This window comes from Papaver somniferum, unplaced genomic scaffold (genome assembly GCF_003573695.1).
Source record: "Papaver somniferum cultivar HN1 unplaced genomic scaffold, ASM357369v1 unplaced-scaffold_19, whole genome shotgun sequence".
Classification (NCBI taxonomy): Eukaryota; Viridiplantae; Streptophyta; class Magnoliopsida; order Ranunculales; family Papaveraceae; genus Papaver; species Papaver somniferum.
Window position 1 is genome coordinate 9,720,697 of NW_020628818.1, and position 20,628 is coordinate 9,741,324.

General features: G+C 37.2%; 4 protein-coding genes across 7 annotated transcripts; 1 reads left to right on the forward strand and 3 right to left on the reverse strand.

The window, feature by feature from the left end:
• The first annotated feature begins 1,790 nt into the window (after window positions 1-1,790).
• LOC113338492 lies at window positions 1,791-4,106 on the forward strand. Its single transcript, XM_026583903.1, has 5 exons — window positions 1,791-2,052; window positions 2,134-2,431; window positions 2,550-2,832; window positions 3,219-3,550; window positions 3,644-4,106. Exons 1-5 carry the CDS (start codon window positions 1,791-1,793, stop codon window positions 4,104-4,106), a joined length of 1,638 nt encoding a protein of 545 aa, XP_026439688.1.
• A 1,539-nt stretch (window positions 4,107-5,645) lies between these two features.
• Window positions 5,646-11,212, reverse strand: LOC113339014. 2 transcript variants are annotated; one of them, XR_003354915.1, is made up of 11 exons: window positions 10,739-11,212; window positions 9,728-10,466; window positions 9,496-9,639; window positions 9,171-9,401; window positions 8,955-9,083; window positions 8,316-8,649; window positions 7,892-7,989; window positions 7,515-7,559; window positions 7,175-7,419; window positions 6,843-7,010; window positions 5,646-6,261 (listed from the first exon to the last, which is right to left on the reverse strand). XR_003354915.1 is itself a non-coding variant. In XM_026584415.1 (9 exons), the coding sequence occupies exons 1-9, from the start codon at window positions 10,777-10,779 to the stop codon at window positions 7,402-7,404; spliced, it is 1,779 nt and encodes a 592-aa protein (XP_026440200.1). In that variant the 5' UTR covers window positions 10,780-11,212; the 3' UTR covers window positions 7,147-7,401. The 2 variants fall into 2 exon arrangements, 1 of the variants encoding a protein (XP_026440200.1); XM_026584415.1 differs by lacking the exons at window positions 5,646-6,261; window positions 6,843-7,010 and having other exon boundaries at window positions 7,147-7,419.
• A 376-nt stretch (window positions 11,213-11,588) lies between these two features.
• LOC113338283 (factor of DNA methylation 4-like) lies at window positions 11,589-18,234 on the reverse strand. Of its 3 annotated transcripts, none has more exons than XM_026583727.1 (10): window positions 18,025-18,234; window positions 15,669-17,725; window positions 15,438-15,584; window positions 15,118-15,343; window positions 14,902-15,030; window positions 14,259-14,589; window positions 13,917-14,014; window positions 13,167-13,397; window positions 12,693-12,902; window positions 11,589-12,112 (listed from the first exon to the last, which is right to left on the reverse strand). In XM_026583727.1, exons 5-10 carry the CDS (start codon window positions 14,965-14,967, stop codon window positions 11,882-11,884), a joined length of 1,167 nt encoding a protein of 388 aa, XP_026439512.1. In that variant the 5' UTR covers window positions 14,968-15,030; window positions 15,118-15,343; window positions 15,438-15,584; window positions 15,669-17,725; window positions 18,025-18,234; the 3' UTR covers window positions 11,589-11,881. The 3 variants fall into 3 exon arrangements, with proteins under 3 accessions (XP_026439512.1, XP_026439510.1, XP_026439511.1); XM_026583725.1 differs by having other exon boundaries at window positions 14,259-14,592; XM_026583726.1 differs by lacking the exons at window positions 15,669-17,725; window positions 18,025-18,234 and having other exon boundaries at window positions 14,259-14,592; window positions 15,118-15,312; window positions 15,438-15,461.
• A 496-nt stretch (window positions 18,235-18,730) lies between these two features.
• Window positions 18,731-19,753, reverse strand: LOC113338989 (sulfated surface glycoprotein 185-like). Its single transcript, XM_026584387.1, has 2 exons — window positions 19,642-19,753; window positions 18,731-19,456 (listed from the first exon to the last, which is right to left on the reverse strand). The coding sequence occupies exons 1-2, from the start codon at window positions 19,730-19,732 to the stop codon at window positions 19,020-19,022; spliced, it is 528 nt and encodes a 175-aa protein (XP_026440172.1). The 5' UTR covers window positions 19,733-19,753; the 3' UTR covers window positions 18,731-19,019.
• Between the last annotated feature and the right edge of the window lie 875 nt (window positions 19,754-20,628).

Below are 20,628 nucleotides of genomic sequence, written 5' to 3' on the forward strand. Positions count from 1 at the left end.
AATCACAAACATCTACGTCTCATCGTTTGTGATTCCATAATATCTTCTTCCGCCGCGTCGATTAAGATTATTGTGAGGTGATTGATAATACTGAGCTGTTTTTCGGGAATATAAGTCTGGTTTATCAATTGGTTCTTGTTCACCTTGATTTTTCAAAATACGGAACAAAAATCATAGGTATTTCTGTGGGAGACAGATTTATCTATTACCGTAGACTTTTCTGTGTGATACAGATTTTTTTAATAAATTCTTAGACTTTGGGTCATAGCAACTCTTAATTGTGGGTGAGATCAGCTAAGGGAATTAAATGCGTAGTATCCTGCTGGGATCAGAGATCTAAGGAGCGCAACTGTAACTTGGATCAGTGTGAGATTGGTTGGGGTTCAACTACAGTCCAGACCTAAGTTAGTTTATAGTAGGCTAGTGTTTGTAGCGGCTTAATACAGTGTGTGTTCAATCTGGACTAGGTCCCGGGGTTTTTTCTGCATTTGCGGTTTCCTCGTTAACAAAATTTCTGGTGTCTGTGTTATTTTTTTTCCGCATTATATTGTTTATCTTTATAATTGAAATTTCACAGGTTGTGCGTTTGAATCAATCAATTGGGAAATCCAACGTTTGGTTGTTGGTTGAAATTGATTGATCCTTGAACATTGGTCTTTGTTACGGTTCAAGTGATTTCTCTTGTATTCAATTAGACTCGCATAGTTCTATTTGCTTGAGTAAGAATTGAATCGAGAAAGAGAGATATAACTCTTTGATATACTTTATTAAGATTGAGTCTAGTTGATTCTCTTGAAAGTATATTGGAGTTAGTCCATACAGATTGATAATCGAAATATTGGGTGTGGTTGTTGGACCCCCTCATTTTCACTTTTGTTTATGGCTTTAATGATAATAATCAGAGAATTTCTTTATGAAATGATCTCATTGCTTTTGCTGAGTTTAATAATAGACCTTGGATGGTCATGGGAGATTTTAACTCCATATTTTATTCTCATGAGAAAGTCGGTGGAGCTACTGTGACTGCTAGTCAACTAAATGATTTTCAAAACTATATTCATGAAACTAGTTTATTTGATCTTCCTTTTTCTTGTTGTCAACTTACTTGGTGGAATCAACAACAAGGTGCTGGCAGAATTGCTTCTAAATTGGATAGAATTATTGTTAATTTAGAATGGATTGATCAGTTTATTGACTCAAAAGCTGAATTTCTTACTCAAGGAGTTTCTGATCATTCCCCTGCTTTGGATACTATTTATGAGAAAAGAAAACATGACCCTCCTCCTTTTCGTTTTTATAATTTTGTGATTGAGGAACCTGATTTTCTTGAGTTGGTTAAAAATTCCTGGCAGCATAAAGTAGATGGTAATCCCTTTGTTTTAGTCTCTAAACTCAAGAGACTTGAGCACATTATTATTAAATGGAAAAAAGAGAGATTTCAATACTTATCTGCTAAAGTTCTGGAAGCTAAGAAAGATATGCAGGATACTCAAAATTCAAATTCAGCATCATCCTTTGAGTACCCATCTGGATAGGGAAGAAAGAGCTGTTGTGGGAAAGTATGATACTCTTGTAAAGTATGAAGAATCTATGCTCCAACAGAAATCAAGAGTACAATGGCTTAATCTTGGTGATTCAAATTATTTTTTTTCCTTAATTCAGTGAAGGAAAGAAGGTCTAGAAACAATATTCTAACTCTTACTTCTTAGAATGGTGATACTTTGGATGAAGATGGACCTATTGCTAATGAGTGCATTACTTTCTTCTCTTCTTTATTTGATAAGAAAGGTATGCTTGCTACTTCTCCTGAGTTAGTTGATGCTCTCACTTTTAATAGTCTAGTAGACTCAACTGTAGCTGATAATCTTATCAAAGATGTTTCTATAGATGAAATTGTTCTTGCTCTCTCCACTATTGGTTTAAGTAAGGCCCCTGGCCCAGATGGTTTTTCAAGTCACTTCTTCAAAGTCTGCTGGGCCATTGTGGGTGATGATTTTGTGGCAGCTATCACAAACTTCTTCTCTAAATCCAAGATGATGAAAGAGATCAATAGTACCTTTATTACAATGGTTGCAAAATGTGACAATCCTTCTTAGTTAACTGATTACAGACATATTTCCTGTTGTAATGTAGTTTATAAATGCATTACTAAAATTATCTCTCTTAGGATGAAAAATGTTATGCAAAACTTGATTAGTGAGAATCAATATTCTTTCATTGTTGGAAGATCTATTCAGGATAATATTCTTGTTTCTCATGAGATTGTCAGAAATTATCATAGAACTAGTGGCTCTCCTAGATGCTCTCTTAAGATTGATCTCAAAAAAGCTTATGATACTGTGAGTTGGCAAGCAGTTTTGAGCACAAAGAAAAAGATGGGATTCCCTGACAAGTTTATTTATTGGATATCCTTATGTATGTCTACTGCAAAGTACTCTGTACTTATAAATGGACCCCCTTATGGTTTTTTTTTGTGTTAAAAGAGGTTTGAGACAAGGCTATCCTTTATCTCCTTATCTTTTTGTGATTGTTCTGGAAATTTTCAATAGTATCTTAAAGCAGCACATTGATAATGGTAGTTATGGATTCCATCCTAGATGTTCTTTGACAAAGCTTATTCACATCTGTTTTGTTGATGATGTCTTAGTCTTCTTCAAAGGTTCTCTTAGTGCTGCTCTTTATTCTTCTTCTATTGATTCAAGGGTTCTAGATGATATTATTAAATGTATTGATTGTTCTTCTAGTACCCTTCCTGTCAGATATCTTGGCATTCCTTTATTATCCATAAGACTTTCCTATGCAGATTGCTTGCCTCTCATTGCTAAAGTCATTGTAAGAGTTAAGTCTTGAAAAGCTAAAAAGTTAGCTTTTCCTGGTAGAGTAAGATTGATCAAGGTTGTACTCACTGGCATGGTTCATTTTTGGCTAACTTGTTTCATCCTTCCAAAAAGAGTTATTGATGAACTGAATTCTATTTTTACGAGGTTCTTGTGGTCTGGCTCTAATCTTGGTAAGAAGCATAACCCTATTAGCTGAGTACTATTTGCTTATATTATGGAGAAGGGGGTTAAAACATAAAAGATCTTTCTACTTCAAATATTGCTTCCAAACTCAGACATATATGAGATATTATCTCTGGTAAGCATATTATACAGACTCATTGGGTGCGGAAGAATCTTATCAAGAATAGGGATTTTTGGTGTTTGAATACTCCTCAGGATTCTTCTTGGTGCTGGAGAAGAGTTCTTGAGCATAGAAGTTTGGCTCATTCTCATATTGGATTCATACTTGGAGATGGGACTAAAACTAATTTTCTTATTGATAGCTGGCACCCTAAAGGTAAACTTACTGATTGGGTGGATCCAAATATTCTTGCAGATTATTTTCCCAATTCAAAGGTTAAAGTAACTGATTTTCTTACTGATAATAAATGGAACTTACTTGATCCTAACTCTGAGTCTGTGACAAAAATATTCTCTCAAATTTCAGATGCTGATTTTGATACTAATGGGGAAGACATTATTATATGGGAACCCAACTCTAAGGGACAGTTCTCCTTAAAGGATACTTAGAAAGAAATATCAATTCATCAAGAAATTGTCAGATGTCATTCTTTAATTTGGTTCAAACTGCATATCCCTAGACACTCTTTTATATCTTGGTTGGCCCTGCATGGAAGACTTAAAACTAGAGACAAATTACTTAAATGGGGAGTTAGTGAAAATGATAAGTGTGTGCTTTGTGATAATGGTTCTGAATCTGTTGCTCACCTTTTCCATGACTGCCATTTTTATGCTCTTATTTGGGAAGGACTACTTCTGAGGATAGGCTATGTTAGAGGTGCTACTCCCTCTTGGGAGGTTGAAATTCAATGGTGTATTGCTTATTTTTCTGGTAATGATCTCATCAGCTCCATTAAAAAGCTAGTATTTACTGGATTCATATATCAGATTTGGAGGGATAGGAATAATAGAATTTTTGCAAAGAAGACTTGCTCTATCCACCAAGTAAGTGTGCTTATTATTAATGATATTCAACTTAAACTGAGCACTTACTCTAGAACTGTCATTGATATCCCTGAAAATATAAGATTTCTTATGAACTGAAATGTGGATTGCACTTTCACCCATAAAGTCTGGAAAGAGTGTAGATGGCTTGGTCCCAAATCTAATGTCATTATGATAAATTTTGATGGTTCTTTAAAAGAAACTACTACTGGGTTTGGGGATATTCTCAGGACTGAACATGGTGATGTTGTGGGTAGTGGTTTTGGTGGTTGTCTACCTATCTCATTCACTGGTCATGAACTGCAAGGAGTTGAATTAGGATTACAGCTATCTATTCATCATCATATTCCAAATATACATATCTGTATAGATTTTATGACTATTTTTCTCTTACTAAAGAAGATAGAACCTAAACCTCTATGGAATCTGTTTCACATCTGGAGAAGAATCAATGCCATGTTGAGTGTTTTTGAAAGTGTTTAGATCAGCCATTGTTACAGGGAAATAAATAGAGCTGCAGATCTTTTGGCTAGATATCACCCAAGATCCAAATTTGTCAGATTGAATCCTGAGCAATTCAGTCATGAGTTACAAGTCATAATCCTGGAGGATAAAAATGGGAAAGTGTACTGGAGATAGATTTAATCTAGGCCTTGGGCCGTTGGTTGATTCTTGTTTCTTGTTTTTGTTTTCTTTTTTCTAGCTTTTTCTTTGTTGTAATTTTTTTGTTTTGGTTTTGGACTTTAGCCCAGCTGATTGTATCAAAAAAAAGGGACTTGTACAGTCGCGCCACGTCATGTAGGAGGGAGGTCTTAGTCTAGTGATGAGGAAGGGAATTAAGGAACATGCCAAGAGTGTTTTATTTATATAAAACACTAAAGGTGGGCCCAAAATCTGATATTAATATATTTTATTAGGTTTTTTATTATAATAAAAGAGTAAGTGAGGATCTTTTCCTCGCCTATTTTTAAATATCCGCTCACCTTATCTGCTTTCGAGCAGAGAGAAAGGGGATTCAAACTTTGTGATGTTTAGGCTTTTAGCCATGAAAAATTTTCAGTGTCATTGCCCAAAATTTCTCCAGTATACTCAGCCTTATCATAACTGGGTTATATTCCGTAAGGGCAGTTTAGCCCAATGTTAAAATATAGTTACACTAAATAATAAAATTGTTAGGTGAAATAGGAATTTTGAGTATTTGAGGAGTATACTATTTTACACCCACAAAAAAGAATATAAGGATTATTAGACCAATTTTGTGATTTGAGAATGAGTAATTTTTTCTTGCAATTCACTCGATGTCTGCTGACTACCGTGTCTAGAATTTTTATAGCATTAATGTGGCATTTCACCAGAGATACCTCCATAATATATTCATGTGGCATTTTGTCGACTCCCCTGTGAATCTTTACTGTGATAAAAACGTATCAATGAGTTTACTTCCCTGTTAAAGAAACTAGAAATCCTTTTGTAGAACTTCTTGTAGTGATTAGACCATTTAAGTGCTGCAGCATTATTAGCTACTTTTCTGGTACATTTTCTTGCAGCATACCTCAATTTGGGTATAAGGTTGAGAAATCTCCTACAAACCCAACGCAGGGGCGACAAATTGAAAGACACAGAATCTTGGAACTTCTAAAATTATTCAATTTTTACTATCTAAACTCGTTCAATTCCAAGTCTCGCAAAGTTTCTATGTAATTTGAAGGAGAATAGACAGATGAATGTAATAAAACAAACCACTAGTGTGTTAGCTACATTCCCCGCTCTAAAACATAAGCTTACAACTTGGTGATATATTTCGAAATATTACGACCATAAATATGACAACTGCCTCTGCTAAAACCACATACAGACCTCCCGCTAAAGATAGAAAGGGGAGAACAATGTGGGGGCAGAGAATAACATTATGGCCTTGAGGATATCCATGCTGCTTGCACCAACTTCAAGTTTCTCTACATTTACATCCAATTTCAGCACAACATTCTTTCTGTAAGTTTGAAATATACCCATAACAATAACATCAGGTCCTCTTCCGCTTAAGGGTCTTCAACTGTTTCAGTATATGAGATACTACTTCCTTCAATGACGCCTTCCTCCCCTCCTTGAAGTTCCAAAGTTCCGAAACAACAAACCTCCCGCTTGCATTGTACTCATTCATCTCCAGGATGGCGGTTGTGACAGCCCTGTATATTTCCTCACCAAACTCGTTTCTAAGGCCTCTCAGCTTCTCATTGTCTTCATTTATTGTCTCCTGCAAATCAAGGCACCATATGCAGCCATAACACATTTTTTTTCATTTATAAAAAACATTAAGCCACTGATTATCTAAGACATGGGAAATCAAAACTGATTTTCGAAGGATTGACAACACTTGGACTAATTTTTTACATTGGTATTTGGAATGTAGATGAAGTTGTATCTATACTCACTCCACATTCTCTTTGGGTTACTTAAAGTCTCAGACCTGCAGATGTCTTAACCCTATACTCCCCTGTTAGTCAGGGTAACTCCAAGGAATCAGTGAAGATAATAAGTGACCATTTCAATCTATATTGTACTGCCATATACTGTTCCTCCAACCAATATTATACTCTATTAACAAAACCAATGAAAGCGCAGACAACTCAGAAATAAAAAACAAAACCGCTCAGATGAGAAATGAACGAACGGGACCTTCCACAAAACTACAAAAGTAAACTTTCTGCTGTCCCGAACATAACAAACGGCACAATAAATTTTTAGGATAAAAGGAAAAGAAGTTTGAATATAAATTGCATAAATTCATGCACAAAGCAAGTCCATTAAACAGAAGTACAGATGGGAGAAAGATACCTGATGGTTATTTCCAACTTCAATGATTTTAAAAGGATGCCAATGTGGGTCTGTAAGACATGCTTCCCAGGAGGTGCAGATCTCTACGGCTTTCACATATGCTTCATCACTACAATATTTCTCTTTGCACATCTCATAAAATGGTTTCATTTCAAGCTCTCCCATTCTCTTAACGCCGATAAAAGCACGAGTAGGCATTTCTCTTAGTTCCTACAAGCCAATTGGAGAGAGAGAGAGAGAGAGAGAGAGAGGGAGAGAGAGGAGAGAGGGGGGGGGGGGGGGGGGGGGGGGGGGGAGAGAGAAAGGGAGAGAGAGAGAGAGAGAGAGCTCACCCTGGTCAGTTCTTTACGAGCTTCCTGCAGCTCATCATTGCTTTTCCGCTCCTTGGCAATAAGGATTTGGTTCAGATCTTCAAGATATTCATGTTGTCTTTCCTTTTTTTCCGGTTTCTCACACACACCTTTTATCTTATAGCTGGATACCTCAAATTCTAATTCCAGTTTACCTCCAGCCCTATCTTTTTCCAGTTCAGTTCTTTTCTTGAGAAGATCCTCTTCTATTACAGGAAGAGGATAAACTACATGATATCCAAGATTGTCATAGTTTGTATATCAAGTAGTTCCTAATTATCTAATCTATCAGTACATCACAGCAGTAAGTTCAAAGTTTAACCTTTTTCTCTGCAGCAATCCGCAATACCATTTCGCGTACCTCCCTCTGCTCCATGAGAAAACCATTTCAAGATTACTGTTTTTCACTGCAAACTGAATACTCAAAAAAATGTATATGTAGAAAAACTGTTAAACGGCTCCCATAGACAGTGTCAAATTCCTATATATGAATCCTATTACGGCTCTCTTTTAGTAGTGGAGACTTACTTGAGTGCTTTATAACATGTGAAAAGGTACAATCCTCCGTCATGCTACCATCATGACTCGGCTTTTGGTTTTTTAATAGCTTCAGTCCTTCAACAATGTCTAGAAACTTATCTGTTGGGCTAGATATCATACAACTAATTTGAAATGAAATGAATCGTCACGGTAAATTACCTCTTTCCTTTGCGATTCCATTTCCGACTTAAGATCTTCATGCTCCCTATTGATCCTTTCCAAATGATTCTTATGGTTCTGTTGCATCTTGTTTATTTCTAATGGATATAAACAAATACCAAATTAAATATCACAACTATTAAAGCATTGAACTATCAAAACAATCTATTTTCATTTTAGTCGGCTTTTAAGGGGATAAAGAGGGAAAAAGTGAAAAAGTAAAGCCCAATACCAACAGGAGCTAATAAGATCCCGATATGGAATTGATGACATTTTTACAGCTTCAGTAGCTAAGAATTCAGAAAACTCAAAACCAGCACATTATTGTGCGAAATTCATTTGTGTCCAACTTAAACCTGAAGTTTATCTTAATTTTTTTTTGTCTTATTCTAGAAAATTCGAATCCCATGACAAAATAGCGTACCTTTATTATAATGTTTACGTAGCTCATCATTCTGATACATCAAGTTCTTACTCTCGTACTCCATTTCTTTCATTTTCGTTTCCAGACTCTTGATTTCTTTATCATTTTCAAATGTTTTCTTAAGGGTCCTCCACTGTTCCAGCGTAAATGAAGCAACTTCCTTCAATATCTCCATTCCACCATTCTTAAAGTTCCTCCATTCAGGAATACTATACCTTCCGCTCAGACTGTAGTCATTCATCTCCGAAAAAACAGTTATGGCGGCCTCGTACACCTCCTCACCCAAGTCATTCGCAAGGCCTTTCAGCCTCTCATCTTCATCTATAACCTCCTGCTACAGCAAAACGCCATTTTAACCAATTTTTTTTAATAATTCATTGTGATATATAGTAATAACAAAGGTATAGTATCACTCCTGATTTTGCAAGACCTATTTTACGAACTCTATCAAAACACTAGGCATTATTTTCTACTGATTTTGCACATGTCGTTTCTGTTAAGCTAGCATCAGTCCACCATGGAAACCTATCTTCCGGAAGAAAATGGATAAATTTTTTATCGAAACAAGACCCTTAAACTGTGCAGAGGCAGGGTTTTTCACGTAAGACACTGAACTTAACATTCCAAAAACTAGATTACCATCTTTATAGAAGCCTGGTTATTGCCGTTGTCATCTTCCTTAAGTTTTGACATCTCTTTGTCCATTCTGGAAACCTTTGATGTGAGTTCCTTAACCTGTGCAAAAACCTCTCCCAAAAGCTGGGTATCCTGTACGAAAACACCCATTTAAGTTTAAAACAATCACTATGAACCAAACAATGAAACATTTAATGTTCAACCAACTAAAGAGAGAACCTGGTTAGAACAGGATTGGGGTGCTTGTGTTTCTGAATCATCATCCTTACCCTTAGCTGCCTCCCAGGTTTCATTTGCAGATTGCATTTCCATCGATATCTCCATCTCCTCGGCTTTGTCTTCATCATCATCCTCTGATTCTGATAAGTCAACAGACATCAGGAGGACAGATCCCATGTGCTTTGACGACATCTCCCTCTCTGTGGGTTTTATGCAAGCCAGGACTTCAATCTACATGAAGAAATAAAATGTATAACGCAGTATTAAAAGTAGGACTTCGCAAATAAACATTTAGGGGATATAGAAAAGTGTTAAGTGAACACACCTTAGATGTCAGTATATTTTCAACTGCAGAAGACTCTGGACGTGTACTGTCACAAAAGTAATGCAGCACAAGTGGAAATTGTTTCGGTTGTAATCTACTTGCAAAACTCTCTCGTAGAATTGGAATGATTTCAAAGGCCCAGACCTATGGCATTTGAAAAGCAAACATAAATACCCATTTATTATTCAAGATCATCTCTAAAATAAATTCATAAATACTCTATGCGATGTACCTGAAAAGCGTATGGGAAACCATACAAATTATACCAAGATTTAAAGCTTCCAGGCCCGGCAATAGCTGACTTGCTTATTGCATTAGGCTTACCCTTTCCAATTTGCTCCACCTCCTTTTTCCCGCTGACAGCAATTCTAAAACATCTCAGCATCCTCCGTTGACACAGCTTTCCCCATGGGAATTTGTTGAACTTCTCAATGTTTTCTACCATGTGGAAGTATGCAAGATTTACATCTTTTCCATATTCGCCCCCCATTAAAACACCCTGGAGTAGTAGAACCAGTCCGAGTTTCGCTTTATCTGCCGACTGCTCGACAGAATCAAATTTTCTTGACAACTCTTCCAACTTGATACTTTTGTTGCCAAGAAAGTATTTATTAATCAGCTCAGATCCAGCACAACCACGAGAATGAATAACATCACTTCCCTTGAAACTCAAACCCGTCGCGAGTGCAGACTCCCAAATTCCGTACTTTACAACTTTACCTCCAATGCAAAAGTACATAGAATCTGGATCATCACCTACAAGAGTCTCAATCACTCTTCGTAGCAAAGAGTTAATAATTGCACCATTTAATTTGGTCGGCTCCATATCAAGTAAATGCCCAATTGACGTCTTCTTGAAGATTTTCAAGTATTCATCGTTGAAGCCTTCTTTAATTTGCTGTATTATCTTTAGGTAGGATAATGAATTCACACGAGATAGTGTAAAATCTCCTTGAGGATGAATGTACTTACTATACCATGCAAATCACAAACAAAAAACAGAACAATACATATTATTAAGAACCATTATGATTCAAATATGCCTTTTCACAAGAAAGAACAAAATATGTTAAAATCCAAAAGATTGTTATGAAAAACTAGATGGCTGATAACACTGTAGTTTTGCAACGGAGAGTAGTGACATGGTTTGCCTTATACGCATTTTATCAAACAACTTGTGCACATATCATCTCATATGAAAATTATACACTAAAAATGTAAAAACAAGACTTCATTTACTCACCGGTTTTGTTCAGAAACACATCCTTCTTGCGCGATGCTCATACTTGCAAAACTTTTGTAACTTAGAAGCAATTGTAGCTTTGTGGTGCTAAATTTGTGCAAAAACCGTCAATTGCCTGCTTGGTTCCCACGATGTTTCTGTGTCTCTTAACTCTTTCTCTCTGTATCTTTAGCTGGTTCAAACATTCAACATTGTGAACTCTTATAAGAGACATCTTTGTGAGTACTGTACAATGTTCTTCGTCTGGAAATTTCATCACCGTCGAAGAAGCTCCTTTCTTTTGTTAAATTTTGCTATACCAGTTTCTAATGGTTTCCATATGATTCTGCACATGGAAACCATGAGGAACAATTTCTTGGAATCTAAAAACCGTGGAAAAGCCAACAATTCCATTAGGGTAGCAAGCTGAATCGAGACTGCTCCATTGGTAAGAACTACCTTTCTCTGATGTGACTGTAGAAGAGGATAGAATATCCGAACCTGAAAATATAATATGAGTTCGTGTCGGTTCCCGGTATCCGACAGTTCAATCTTTTGAGGGAAGTTGCCGGTTAATGATCCGTGCTATTCTTCTTGTAGTCACTTAAACCCCTCAAGTGCAGCACTATTAGCTAGTTTTCTTGCACAGTTTCTGGCAGCGAGAAAAATTTGAGAACAAGGTTCAGAAATATCCAACCAGGCAAATGTGTTTGAATTGCTTAAGTTGAAAGTCATAAAGAAACTTGGAACTCTTAAAAGTTTCAAGTGTCTAAAATCATTCAATTCCAAGTCTTCTAAAGTTTCTGAAGGAAATGTACAGAGATGAACCTAATAAAACAAACCACTAGTGTGTTAACCATATTTCCTGCTCTAAAACAAAAGTTTACAACTGGGTGATATATTTCGAAATAGTACCGGCGATAATCATAACAAAAGGTTGGTATACCGCAACTGCTGACCGTTGCTAAAACAACACACAGACCTCCTGCAACAGATACAAAAGGGGAGAGCAATGTGGTGCAGAGACTAACAATCATTATAGCCTTGATACCCGCAAGCTCCGCAAGACAGATATATACAATCATTTACATAGACCCCTTGCACCAACTTTTAAGTTTCACTAAAACTACATCTGACATTGGAAGTTTATAATTCATACAAACATCAGGTCCTCTTCCGCTTAAGAGTCTTCACCTGTTTCAGTAGATGGGAAACTGCTTCATTCAACGACGCCTTTCTCCCCTCCCTGAAGTTCCAAAGTTTTGAAACAACAAACCTCCCACTTGCATTGTACTCGTTCATCTCCATGATGGCGGTTGTGACAGCCTTGTACACTTCTTCACCAAACTCGTTTCTAAGGCCTCTCAGCTTCTCATCATCTTCATTTATTATCTCCTGCAAATCAAGGCACCGTATGCAGTATTATTAAGAACAAACAGAGTTAAGCCACTGATTTTTATAAAACATGAAAATCAAAACTGACTCCATACGATCACGCGTGAAGGATTGACAACATTTGGACTAATTTTTTCCATTGATATTTGGAATGTAGACGAAGTTGTATCTACAATCACTCCTTGATTCCTTAAAGTCTCAATCTGCAGATGTTTTCACCTTATACTCCCTCTTTAGTCAGGGTAACTCCAAGGAATCAGTGATGATAATAAGTGACTATTCCATTCTTCTTTGGGGACTAATACCACAGTGTACCATTTCTCCAACCAATATTATACGGTATTAACAAAATCAATGAAAGGGCACACAACTTAGAAATAAGAAACAAAACCCCTCGGATGAGAAATGAACCCACGGACCTTCCATAATTAAAACCACAAAAGTAAATTTTCTGCCGTCCCGAACATAACAATGGGCACAAGAAATTCTTAGGATAAAATGGAAAGAAGTTTCAATATAAATTGCATAAATTCATGCACAAAGCAAGTCCATCAAACAGAAGTAGATTGGAGAAAGATACCTGAAGGTTATTCCCAACTTCAATGATTTTAAAAGGATGCCAATGTGGGTCTCTAAGACATGCTTCCCAAGAGGTGCAGATCTCTACGGCTTTCACATTTGCTTCATCACTGCAATATTTCCTTTTGCACATATCATAAAATGGCTTAAGTTCAAGCTCTCCCATTCTCTTAACCCCGATAAAAGCACGACTAGACATTTCACTTAGTTCCTACAAGCCAATGGATGTTTGTTCAGCCACCACAAGTAATATTAGTTCATCTACAACTCTAGCTACATCAAGGTAGCTAATGAGGAACCCACCATCCGAAAGACTGTTAAAGCATAAGAATTCAATAGCTCACATGACAGTTACATAGGGTGGCTCCAATAGTTACCACCTCCAATTGAGTCTCTTAATAAATACAAGATGAACATATGGAAACTGTTTTAAGATTTTTTTTTTTTTTTTTCCTATTTGAGAGAGAGAACTCACCTTGGTCAGTTCTTTACGAGCTTCCTGCAGCTCATCATTGCTTCTACGCTCCTTGGCAATAAGAATTTGGTTCAGATATTCAAGATCATCATGTTCTCTTTCCATCTTTTTCAATTTCTCACTCATCTCTTTTATCTTACAGTTGGATGCCTCGAGTTCTGATTCCATTTTATCTCTGGCCATGTCATTTTCAAGGTCAATTCTTCCCTTTCGAAGATCCTCTTCTAATCTCTGATATCAACAGTTACAAGAAGAGAATAAACTACATGATATTCAAGTTGTCATAGTTTGTATATCACGGAATTCCTAATTATTACAGCAATTAGTTTAAATCTTTTTCTCTACAGCATTTCTCAATTCGATTTCATGTAACTTCCTCTGCTCCCATGCTAAAACCATTTCAAGATAACTACTTTTCATCACAAACCGAATACTCAAAAAAGAAAAAAAGAAAAATTGTTAACGACTTCAATAGTATCAGAATTCTATATCTCAATCGCATTACACTACAACAGTTACTTAGCCTTTCGGTAGAATCAAGTATCTGGATTCTTCAATAGTGGAGACTTACTGGAGTGCCTTATAACATGTGAAAAAGTACACTCCTCCATCATGCTACTTACTACAGTAACTCGGTTTTTGGTTCTTTACCAGCTTCAATCCTTCAACAATATCTACAAACTTATCTATTGGGCTAGATATCATACAACTAATTTAATTTAAACTTAAATGATCAATCACAGAAATTACCTCCTTCCGTAGCGATTCCACTTCCGATTTAAGATCTTCATGCTCTCTGATGATCATTTCCAAATGATTTTTATGGTCCAGTTGCATCTTGTTTATTTCTAATGAATATGATACAAACACCAAATTAAATATCAAAACTATAAGAGCATTGCACCATCAAAAGAAATATATTATCATTTAACTTAGCTTTTAAGGGAGAAGAGAGGGAAAAAATGAAAGTAGCACTTTATTGTGTAGAACTCATTTGTCGCTAACTTGAAACTGAAGTCATCTTAAGTTTTTCTTAATTCAATCCAATGACTTAACTCTAAAAAATTTGAATCCCATGACCACATAGAGTACCTTCATTATAATGTTTACGTAGCTCGTCATTCTGATACATCAAGTTCTTATTCTCGTACTTCATTTCTTTCATTTTAATTTCCAGACTCTTGATTTCTTTATCATTTTCCAATCTTTTCTTAAGGGCCCTCCATTGTTCCAGTGTACATGAAGCAACTTCCATCAGTATCTCCATTCCACCATTTCTAAAGTTCCTCCATTCAGGAAAAGTATACCTTCTACTCAGACTGTAGTCATTCATCTCCGAAAGAACAGTCATGACGGCCTTGTAGACCTCCTCACCCAAGTCATTTGTAAGGCCTTTCAGCCTCTCATCTTCATCTACAACCTCCTGCTTCAGCAACACACCATTTTACCCCAAAAAAAATCAATATATATAGTTCTAATATATAGTAATAATAAAGACAGGTAAGTACACTGAATCCTTATAATCAAGACCGATTTTATGATATCAAAACATTAGGCACTGTTTTCCACGGATTTTGTACATGTCATTTTCCGCTAAACTAGCATCATTTCACCACGGGGACCTATCTTTAGGAAGAAATGGATAAATGTTTTACGGAAACAAGACCCTTAAGCTGCGCAGGGTCAGGGTTTTTCACTTAAGACACTGAACTTGACATTCCAAAAACTAGATTACCATGTCCATAGAAGCCTGGTAATTGCGGTTGTCACTATCTTTAAGTTTTGACATCTCTTCGTCCATTCTGGAAACCTTTGACGTGAGTTCCTTAACCTGTGTAAATACCTCTCTCAAAAGCTGGGAATCCTGAATTAAAACACCTACTTGAGTTAAAAACAATCACTATGAATCAAATAATGAATCATTTAGTGTTCAACCAACTAAAGAGAGAACCTGGTTGGGACAGGATTAAGGTGCTTGTGTTTGTGTTCCATCTTCTTTATCCTTAGCTGCCTCCCAGTCTTGCAAATTGCATTTCTGTCGATATCTCCATCTCCTCAGCTTTGTCCTCATCACCATCTTCTGATTCTGACAAGTCAGCAGACATCAGGAGGACAGAGCACATGTGCTTTAACGCCATCTCTCCCTCTGTAGGTTCTATGCAAGTCAGGACTTCAATCTACATAAAGAAATAAAATGTATAATGCAGGACTAGAAGTGGGACTTCGCTAATAAACTCTAAGGGGATATAGAAAACTGTTAACTGAACACACCTACTTAGATGTCAACATATTTTCCACTGCAAAAGACTCTGGAACCATGCTGTTCAAAGAAAAATGCAGCACGCGTGGAAAATGTTTGAATTCTGATCTCTTAGCAAAAGTCTTTTGTAGCAGTGGAATGCTTTCAAAGGCCCAGACCTACAGCATTTGAAAAGCAAACGTAAATACAATTATTCAACCTCATTTCTAAACTAAACTTATAAACAATTATATGCCGTGTACCTGAAATGTGTATGGAATCCATACAATTTATGAGTAATTATAGCTGCCTTGCTTTCATTTTTCCCGCTGACAGCAGTTCTAAAACATTTCAGCATCCTCCGGTGACACAGCTTTCCCCATGGGAACGTATTGAACTTCTCAATGTTTTCCACCATGCTGAAGTATGCAAGATTAACTTCATGTGGATAGTCGGCGCCAATTAAGACACCCTGTACTAGTAGAACCAGCCCGAGTTTCACTTTATCCATTGACTGCTCGATAGAATCAAACTTTCTAGACAATTCTTCTAAGTTGATACTTCTCTTTCCAGGAAAATATTTACCAACCAGATCTGATCCAGCATAGTTAACGCAGCCATGAGGAGGAATGACATCACTTCCCTTGAAACTCAAACCCGTCATGAGCTTAGACTCCCGCTTTCCATACTTGATGACTTTACCTCCAATGCGAAAGTACATAGAATCTGGATCGTCACCTTCAAGAGGCTCAAGCATTCTTCGCAGCATAGAGTTGACAGTTGCACCACTAAATTTGGAACCGTTCATATCAAGTAAATGCCCAACTGACGTCTTCTTGAAAATTTCCAAATATTCACCTCCATAATTGAAGCCTCTTTCAATTTGTTGTATTATCTTTAGGTGGGAAGTAGAATTGACACGAGATGGTGGAAAATCTCCTTGAGTTAGAATATATTTACTATACCATGCAAATCATAAACAAAAAACAGAAAGTATTTGTAATTGATGACCATTATAGTTCAAATATGCCTTGTCACCTAAAGGTTAAAGAATATGTTCAATTTTTTTTTTGTTATGAAACCAACTAGATAGCTGATAACATTGTAATTTTGGAACACAGTTTCAGAAATAGTTCACTTGGTCACACACACGGACCAATGACGCATTTTATCAAACAGTTGGTGCACATACATTATTTCATTTACAACATCCAAATCATAATAATAACATCAAACAAAAGAAAACCTAACCATATAATCATCTCTTACATTAAATCTATACATTTAGAATGCAAATAAATGACTTCATTTATTCACCGTTTTCCTCCTTGCGTGGTGCTCATATTTGCAAAACCTTGTGAGCTTAGAAATTACACAATGCTGGTTTGATCAATTGTAGCTCTGTGATTCTAAATTTGGGCGTCAATTGCTTTGGTTAATAGGTTGACATAATGTTTCTGTGACTATGTCTCTTATCTCTAATCTCTCTGTATCTTTAGTCGGTTTAAACATTCAACATTGATAACTCTAATCCATACATATGAGAGGGAGAGGCACTTCTTTGTAACACAATTTTCTTGAAGGAATTTCTTCGGTTTTCTATTTGAAATATCTGAAATCTCCTTTTGCAAGTACCATTTTAGCCCTTGCTCGGATTTTAAAAAGTCTTAACTAGAGGGTTATATATATATAATAAGAAAGGATTTTGACTGGTCAAAGCACTTTATATTGGAATGTGGACTGGCACGACACTCTCAATTCTTATTTCACATTGACATCAAAACACAGTGCCTATACAACAAAATCTGCTGAACAAGCTTCCTTAAATATTACTAGTATTACGTTAACTCTTTTGGTGCCTACTCCATCATAATCTGATTAGCATCTGCCAGCACGTATCTGCACGGTTGCTCCTGGTCAGGTGAGGCTGTGAATTCCATCTCATATGGACACTCTTCTGTGCAGCTGGGAGGTGGTGGCACCGATGGTGGAGGTGGAGACGGGGATGGCGGCGGGGGCGATGGTGGGGGCGGCGATGGTGATGGCGGTGGTGGAGATGGTGGGGGCGGCGATGGTGGTGGTGGAGATGGCGGGGGCGGAGGCGGAGATGGTGGGGGCGGCGATGGTGGTGGTGGTGGCGGCATCTTACAACAACACTCGCATAAAGGCAACTTAAAAAGCCGATATTCACAGTTGGTGCTAGTGACTGTACTGCCATGGGGACATGCGACTTCACATGAGTTTATACAAGGGGGGCAAACCACAGCGACTTGAGATGCAAATATCTCACCGGACTTGCATTGAATAGCATTAGCAGTATCTGTGCAACAACAAATTAACGGCAAACAATATCAAAATTAGGCGTTGACCATGAGATTATAGCAATTAATTCATCAGATTTCAGGTATATGTTCTGATCCTACATATATATGTTCCGGCGGGATGGCGGATCCTTGTACGATCATGAGATTATATGGAAGAGACTGAATTTACTGATAGACTAAGATGCTACATTGTACAGGCTGCGGCAGCAAACCCTAGTTGATTCATGTGTACGCAACTATTGACTAATTTACAAATTTCTAGTGGCCCGAAGCAGAACTTGTTAAATATACTTACGTGAAGACATGAAGAGTACTGCCATAGAAAACAGAAGAGCTAGAACAAAATTAAGGCAACTACTCCTGTTGGCCATCTTGATTTCTTTCGCAATACCCATTTCCGTTAACCGGAAATCGTTGTATATCAATCTGAAGTTGGATCTATTTATAATCGTAATGTGTTAGATCAGAGTAGGAAAAAGCAGTTACTAAAATTTACTGTGCTGCAGGCTTGTACAGTACTAGCTTACCAGCACCACATACATTTCTACATGTGAATCACGATACGGGGAAAGAAAACAAAACAAGATAATTTAAATTCTTTACAGCTAAATTATTGAATCGGGTGCACCACACAAATATCTGATTTATGCGCGTCATTCTCGTACGAACAATTATTGGAACCTGCAGTAAATTGCTTTTTTAGATACTTTTTTTTCCACTTGACCGGCAGGACCATCTCAACTAATCAAGTCATTCGAATCTGCAGGATACACCGATCAGTAAATGATGCCAATGGCCTGCATTATCTTATCCAGTTATACCTCGTGTAGGGTGGTCGACATCCTTTGTTAGCCAATTTCCAGTTGCATTTAGAGCGTTTTTCGGGATGGTCTTATATAGTTGATACATGCACAATGTAGCTAGTGAAACCAGAAAATTGCACTTCGATAAATTAAAAGCCGTGGGATCAAAAGGTATCATTATTTTAAGGAAGATATTAATTTATCAAAATAATTATTTTTATTGAGTATTAATTCTTCGATACATGATACTGTTCTCCGAAAATAACTAGCTAGTAAGAATTACTGAATCCATTGTCATGATCCAGTCATGGCTGTCCAAGTAACTTCTTACCATTACTAGCGATTTATACGGACCCATCACATTCTTATTTCGAAACACAATTAATGCAAATACAACATCTCTCTGTAACACCAGACTGATGACAGATATAACGATAAGCTAGCTCTAGTAGCATATTTGGCTAGCTAGCTATATTTAACAATTCCTTTACATAATCATGATCTGACTAGCCAGCTTATATGTGCACGGTGGCTGGTCAGGTGACGACTGGAACTCAAACTCACTTGGACAGACTTGAGGGCAGCTGGGAGGTGGTGGGGGTGATGGCGACGGTGGTGGTGGTGATGGTGGGGGTGGTGATGGAGATGGTGGGGGAGGTGATGGTGGTGGTGATGGCGGGGGTGGGGAGGGAGGCGGCGGTGGTGGTGGGGGTGAAGGTGGGGGTGGTGGTGGCGGTGGCATTTTACAGCAACACTCACACAAAGGTGTGTCTAGGAACCTGATTGGAACACAATTGGTTTTGGTAACTGTACTGCCCTTGGGACAAGCGCTTGCACATTGAGGGTTGCAAGTGAGGCAAACCAAAGTGCCAGTTGAGGCAAATGTCTCACCAGACTTGCATTTCATAGCAGCAATAGCAGTATCTGCGAGTTCATAGCAACTATATCAAAATTAACCAAGTAGTACTGTGTAACCAATTGCAATCTTCTATATAACATCTTTTCTCGTTCGTTTTGATCAAATCAGCTGGAAACATAAATAAAAATGGTCTACAGAAAAGAAAATTTCATTAAAAAAATGACCAAGTAAGAAATCGCCGGATACTTACGTGAAAAGAAACACATGACTACCGTAAAACATAGAAGAAAATTCAGGCAAATACTCCTGCTGATCATCTTCATTTTTGCTGCACAACCCATTTCTGTTTGCTACTTTTCTTATTCTATATTGATTCTAAGTTTGGGCTTTATTCTCATTTATAACATTTAGGTCGGGAGTGGGATAATACAGTTGCCAAAATTTAATGTTCTCAGCTAACAATTTATTATCGAGATCTGATGGTTATATATGCATGCTTCAAAAAAGAATAAAACTTATATATACACGTGAATGATATGGAAAAAGCAACAACATGTAATTCCTTAGAGTTGTTCCTAAAGTTTGTTCATTTTGTTCCCGTTATGGACTCAACAAACATGAAAAATGGATGTGGATTATGCATATGTAGCACACGCGTGGTGGAAGGACGGACGGCCTTGGCACCAACGCTGACGCTTGAGCCAACAACGCTAGCGCTTGTCCTTGCAACGCCAGTTGTTACTTCACGCGTCAGTGTCTTTCCTAAAAGCGTTGTGTTTTTCACGGAAGCGCGAACGGCTGAATCTGGACGGTTTAAAACTCTTGTGATCTTACGGCTATAGTTTTTGAGTTCTATAAATACTCTCCATTTCAACTCCAAATTCACATCCACACATCTAGTCTTCTTTACTCTTCTCCGAGCTTAAAAAAATTCTTCAACTTCAACATATTTTTCAATTCTTAAACATGTTTCGGCCCTTGTTAGTTCGGCACGCTCCGTATACTAAAAAGAAGAAGATGAATCTATTTGTAGAAGCTATGTTATTTTATTTACTCAGCTTGCTTCAGCAAACTATCCATGGGAGAATTTCTGGGCGGTTATTCACGACGGGTTCTAGAGTGACACTCGTAATCCGAGTTGTCGTGCTATATGCGACGTAGAAAATCGCTTTCATAAAATTAAGAAAGAAGTAAGTGAGTTTGTATCTTTAACCATACAAGCCAATTGATGTAGACT

Bases quoted from the DNA above. Each gene is read 5' to 3' on its own strand.
- LOC113338283 (XM_026583725.1), bottom strand. From the start codon at position 14,967: ATGGACGAAGAGATGTCAAAACTTAAAGATAGTGACAACCGCAATTAC. The intron at 12,903-13,166 runs GTGAGTTCTCTC...ATTGGCTTGTAG, and splicing joins CTCGTAAAGAACTGACCAAG to GAACTAAGTGAAATGTCTAG. The intron at 12,113-12,692 runs GTATCTTTCTCC...CTTGATTTGCAG, and splicing joins AAGTTGGGAATAACCTTCAG to GAGATAATAAATGAAGATGA.
- LOC113339014 (XM_026584415.1), bottom strand. From the start codon at position 10,779: ATGAGCATCGCGCAAGAAGGATGTGTTTCTGAACAAAACCG. The intron at 9,640-9,727 runs GTACATCGCATA...CAAATGCCATAG, and splicing joins GTTTCCCATACGCTTTTCAG to GTCTGGGCCTTTGAAATCAT. The intron at 7,560-7,891 runs GTAATTTACCGT...CTCATGGAGCAG, and splicing joins TGGAATCGCAAAGGAAAGAG to AGGGAGGTACGCGAAATGGT.
- LOC113338989 (XM_026584387.1), bottom strand. From the start codon at position 19,732: ATGGGTTGTGCAGCAAAAATGAAGATGATCAGCAGGAGTATTTGCCTG. The intron at 19,457-19,641 runs GTAAGTATCCGG...ATGAACTCGCAG, and splicing joins AGTCATGTGTTTCTTTTCAC to ATACTGCTATTGCTGCTATG.
- LOC113338492 (XM_026583903.1), top strand. From the start codon at position 1,791: ATGCTTGCTACTTCTCCTGAGTTAGTTGATGCTCTCACTTTTAATAGT. The intron at 2,833-3,218 runs GTAAGAGTTAAG...AATACTCCTCAG, and splicing joins CTCTCATTGCTAAAGTCATT to GATTCTTCTTGGTGCTGGAG. The intron at 3,551-3,643 runs GTTCTCCTTAAA...GCATATCCCTAG, and splicing joins GAACCCAACTCTAAGGGACA to ACACTCTTTTATATCTTGGT.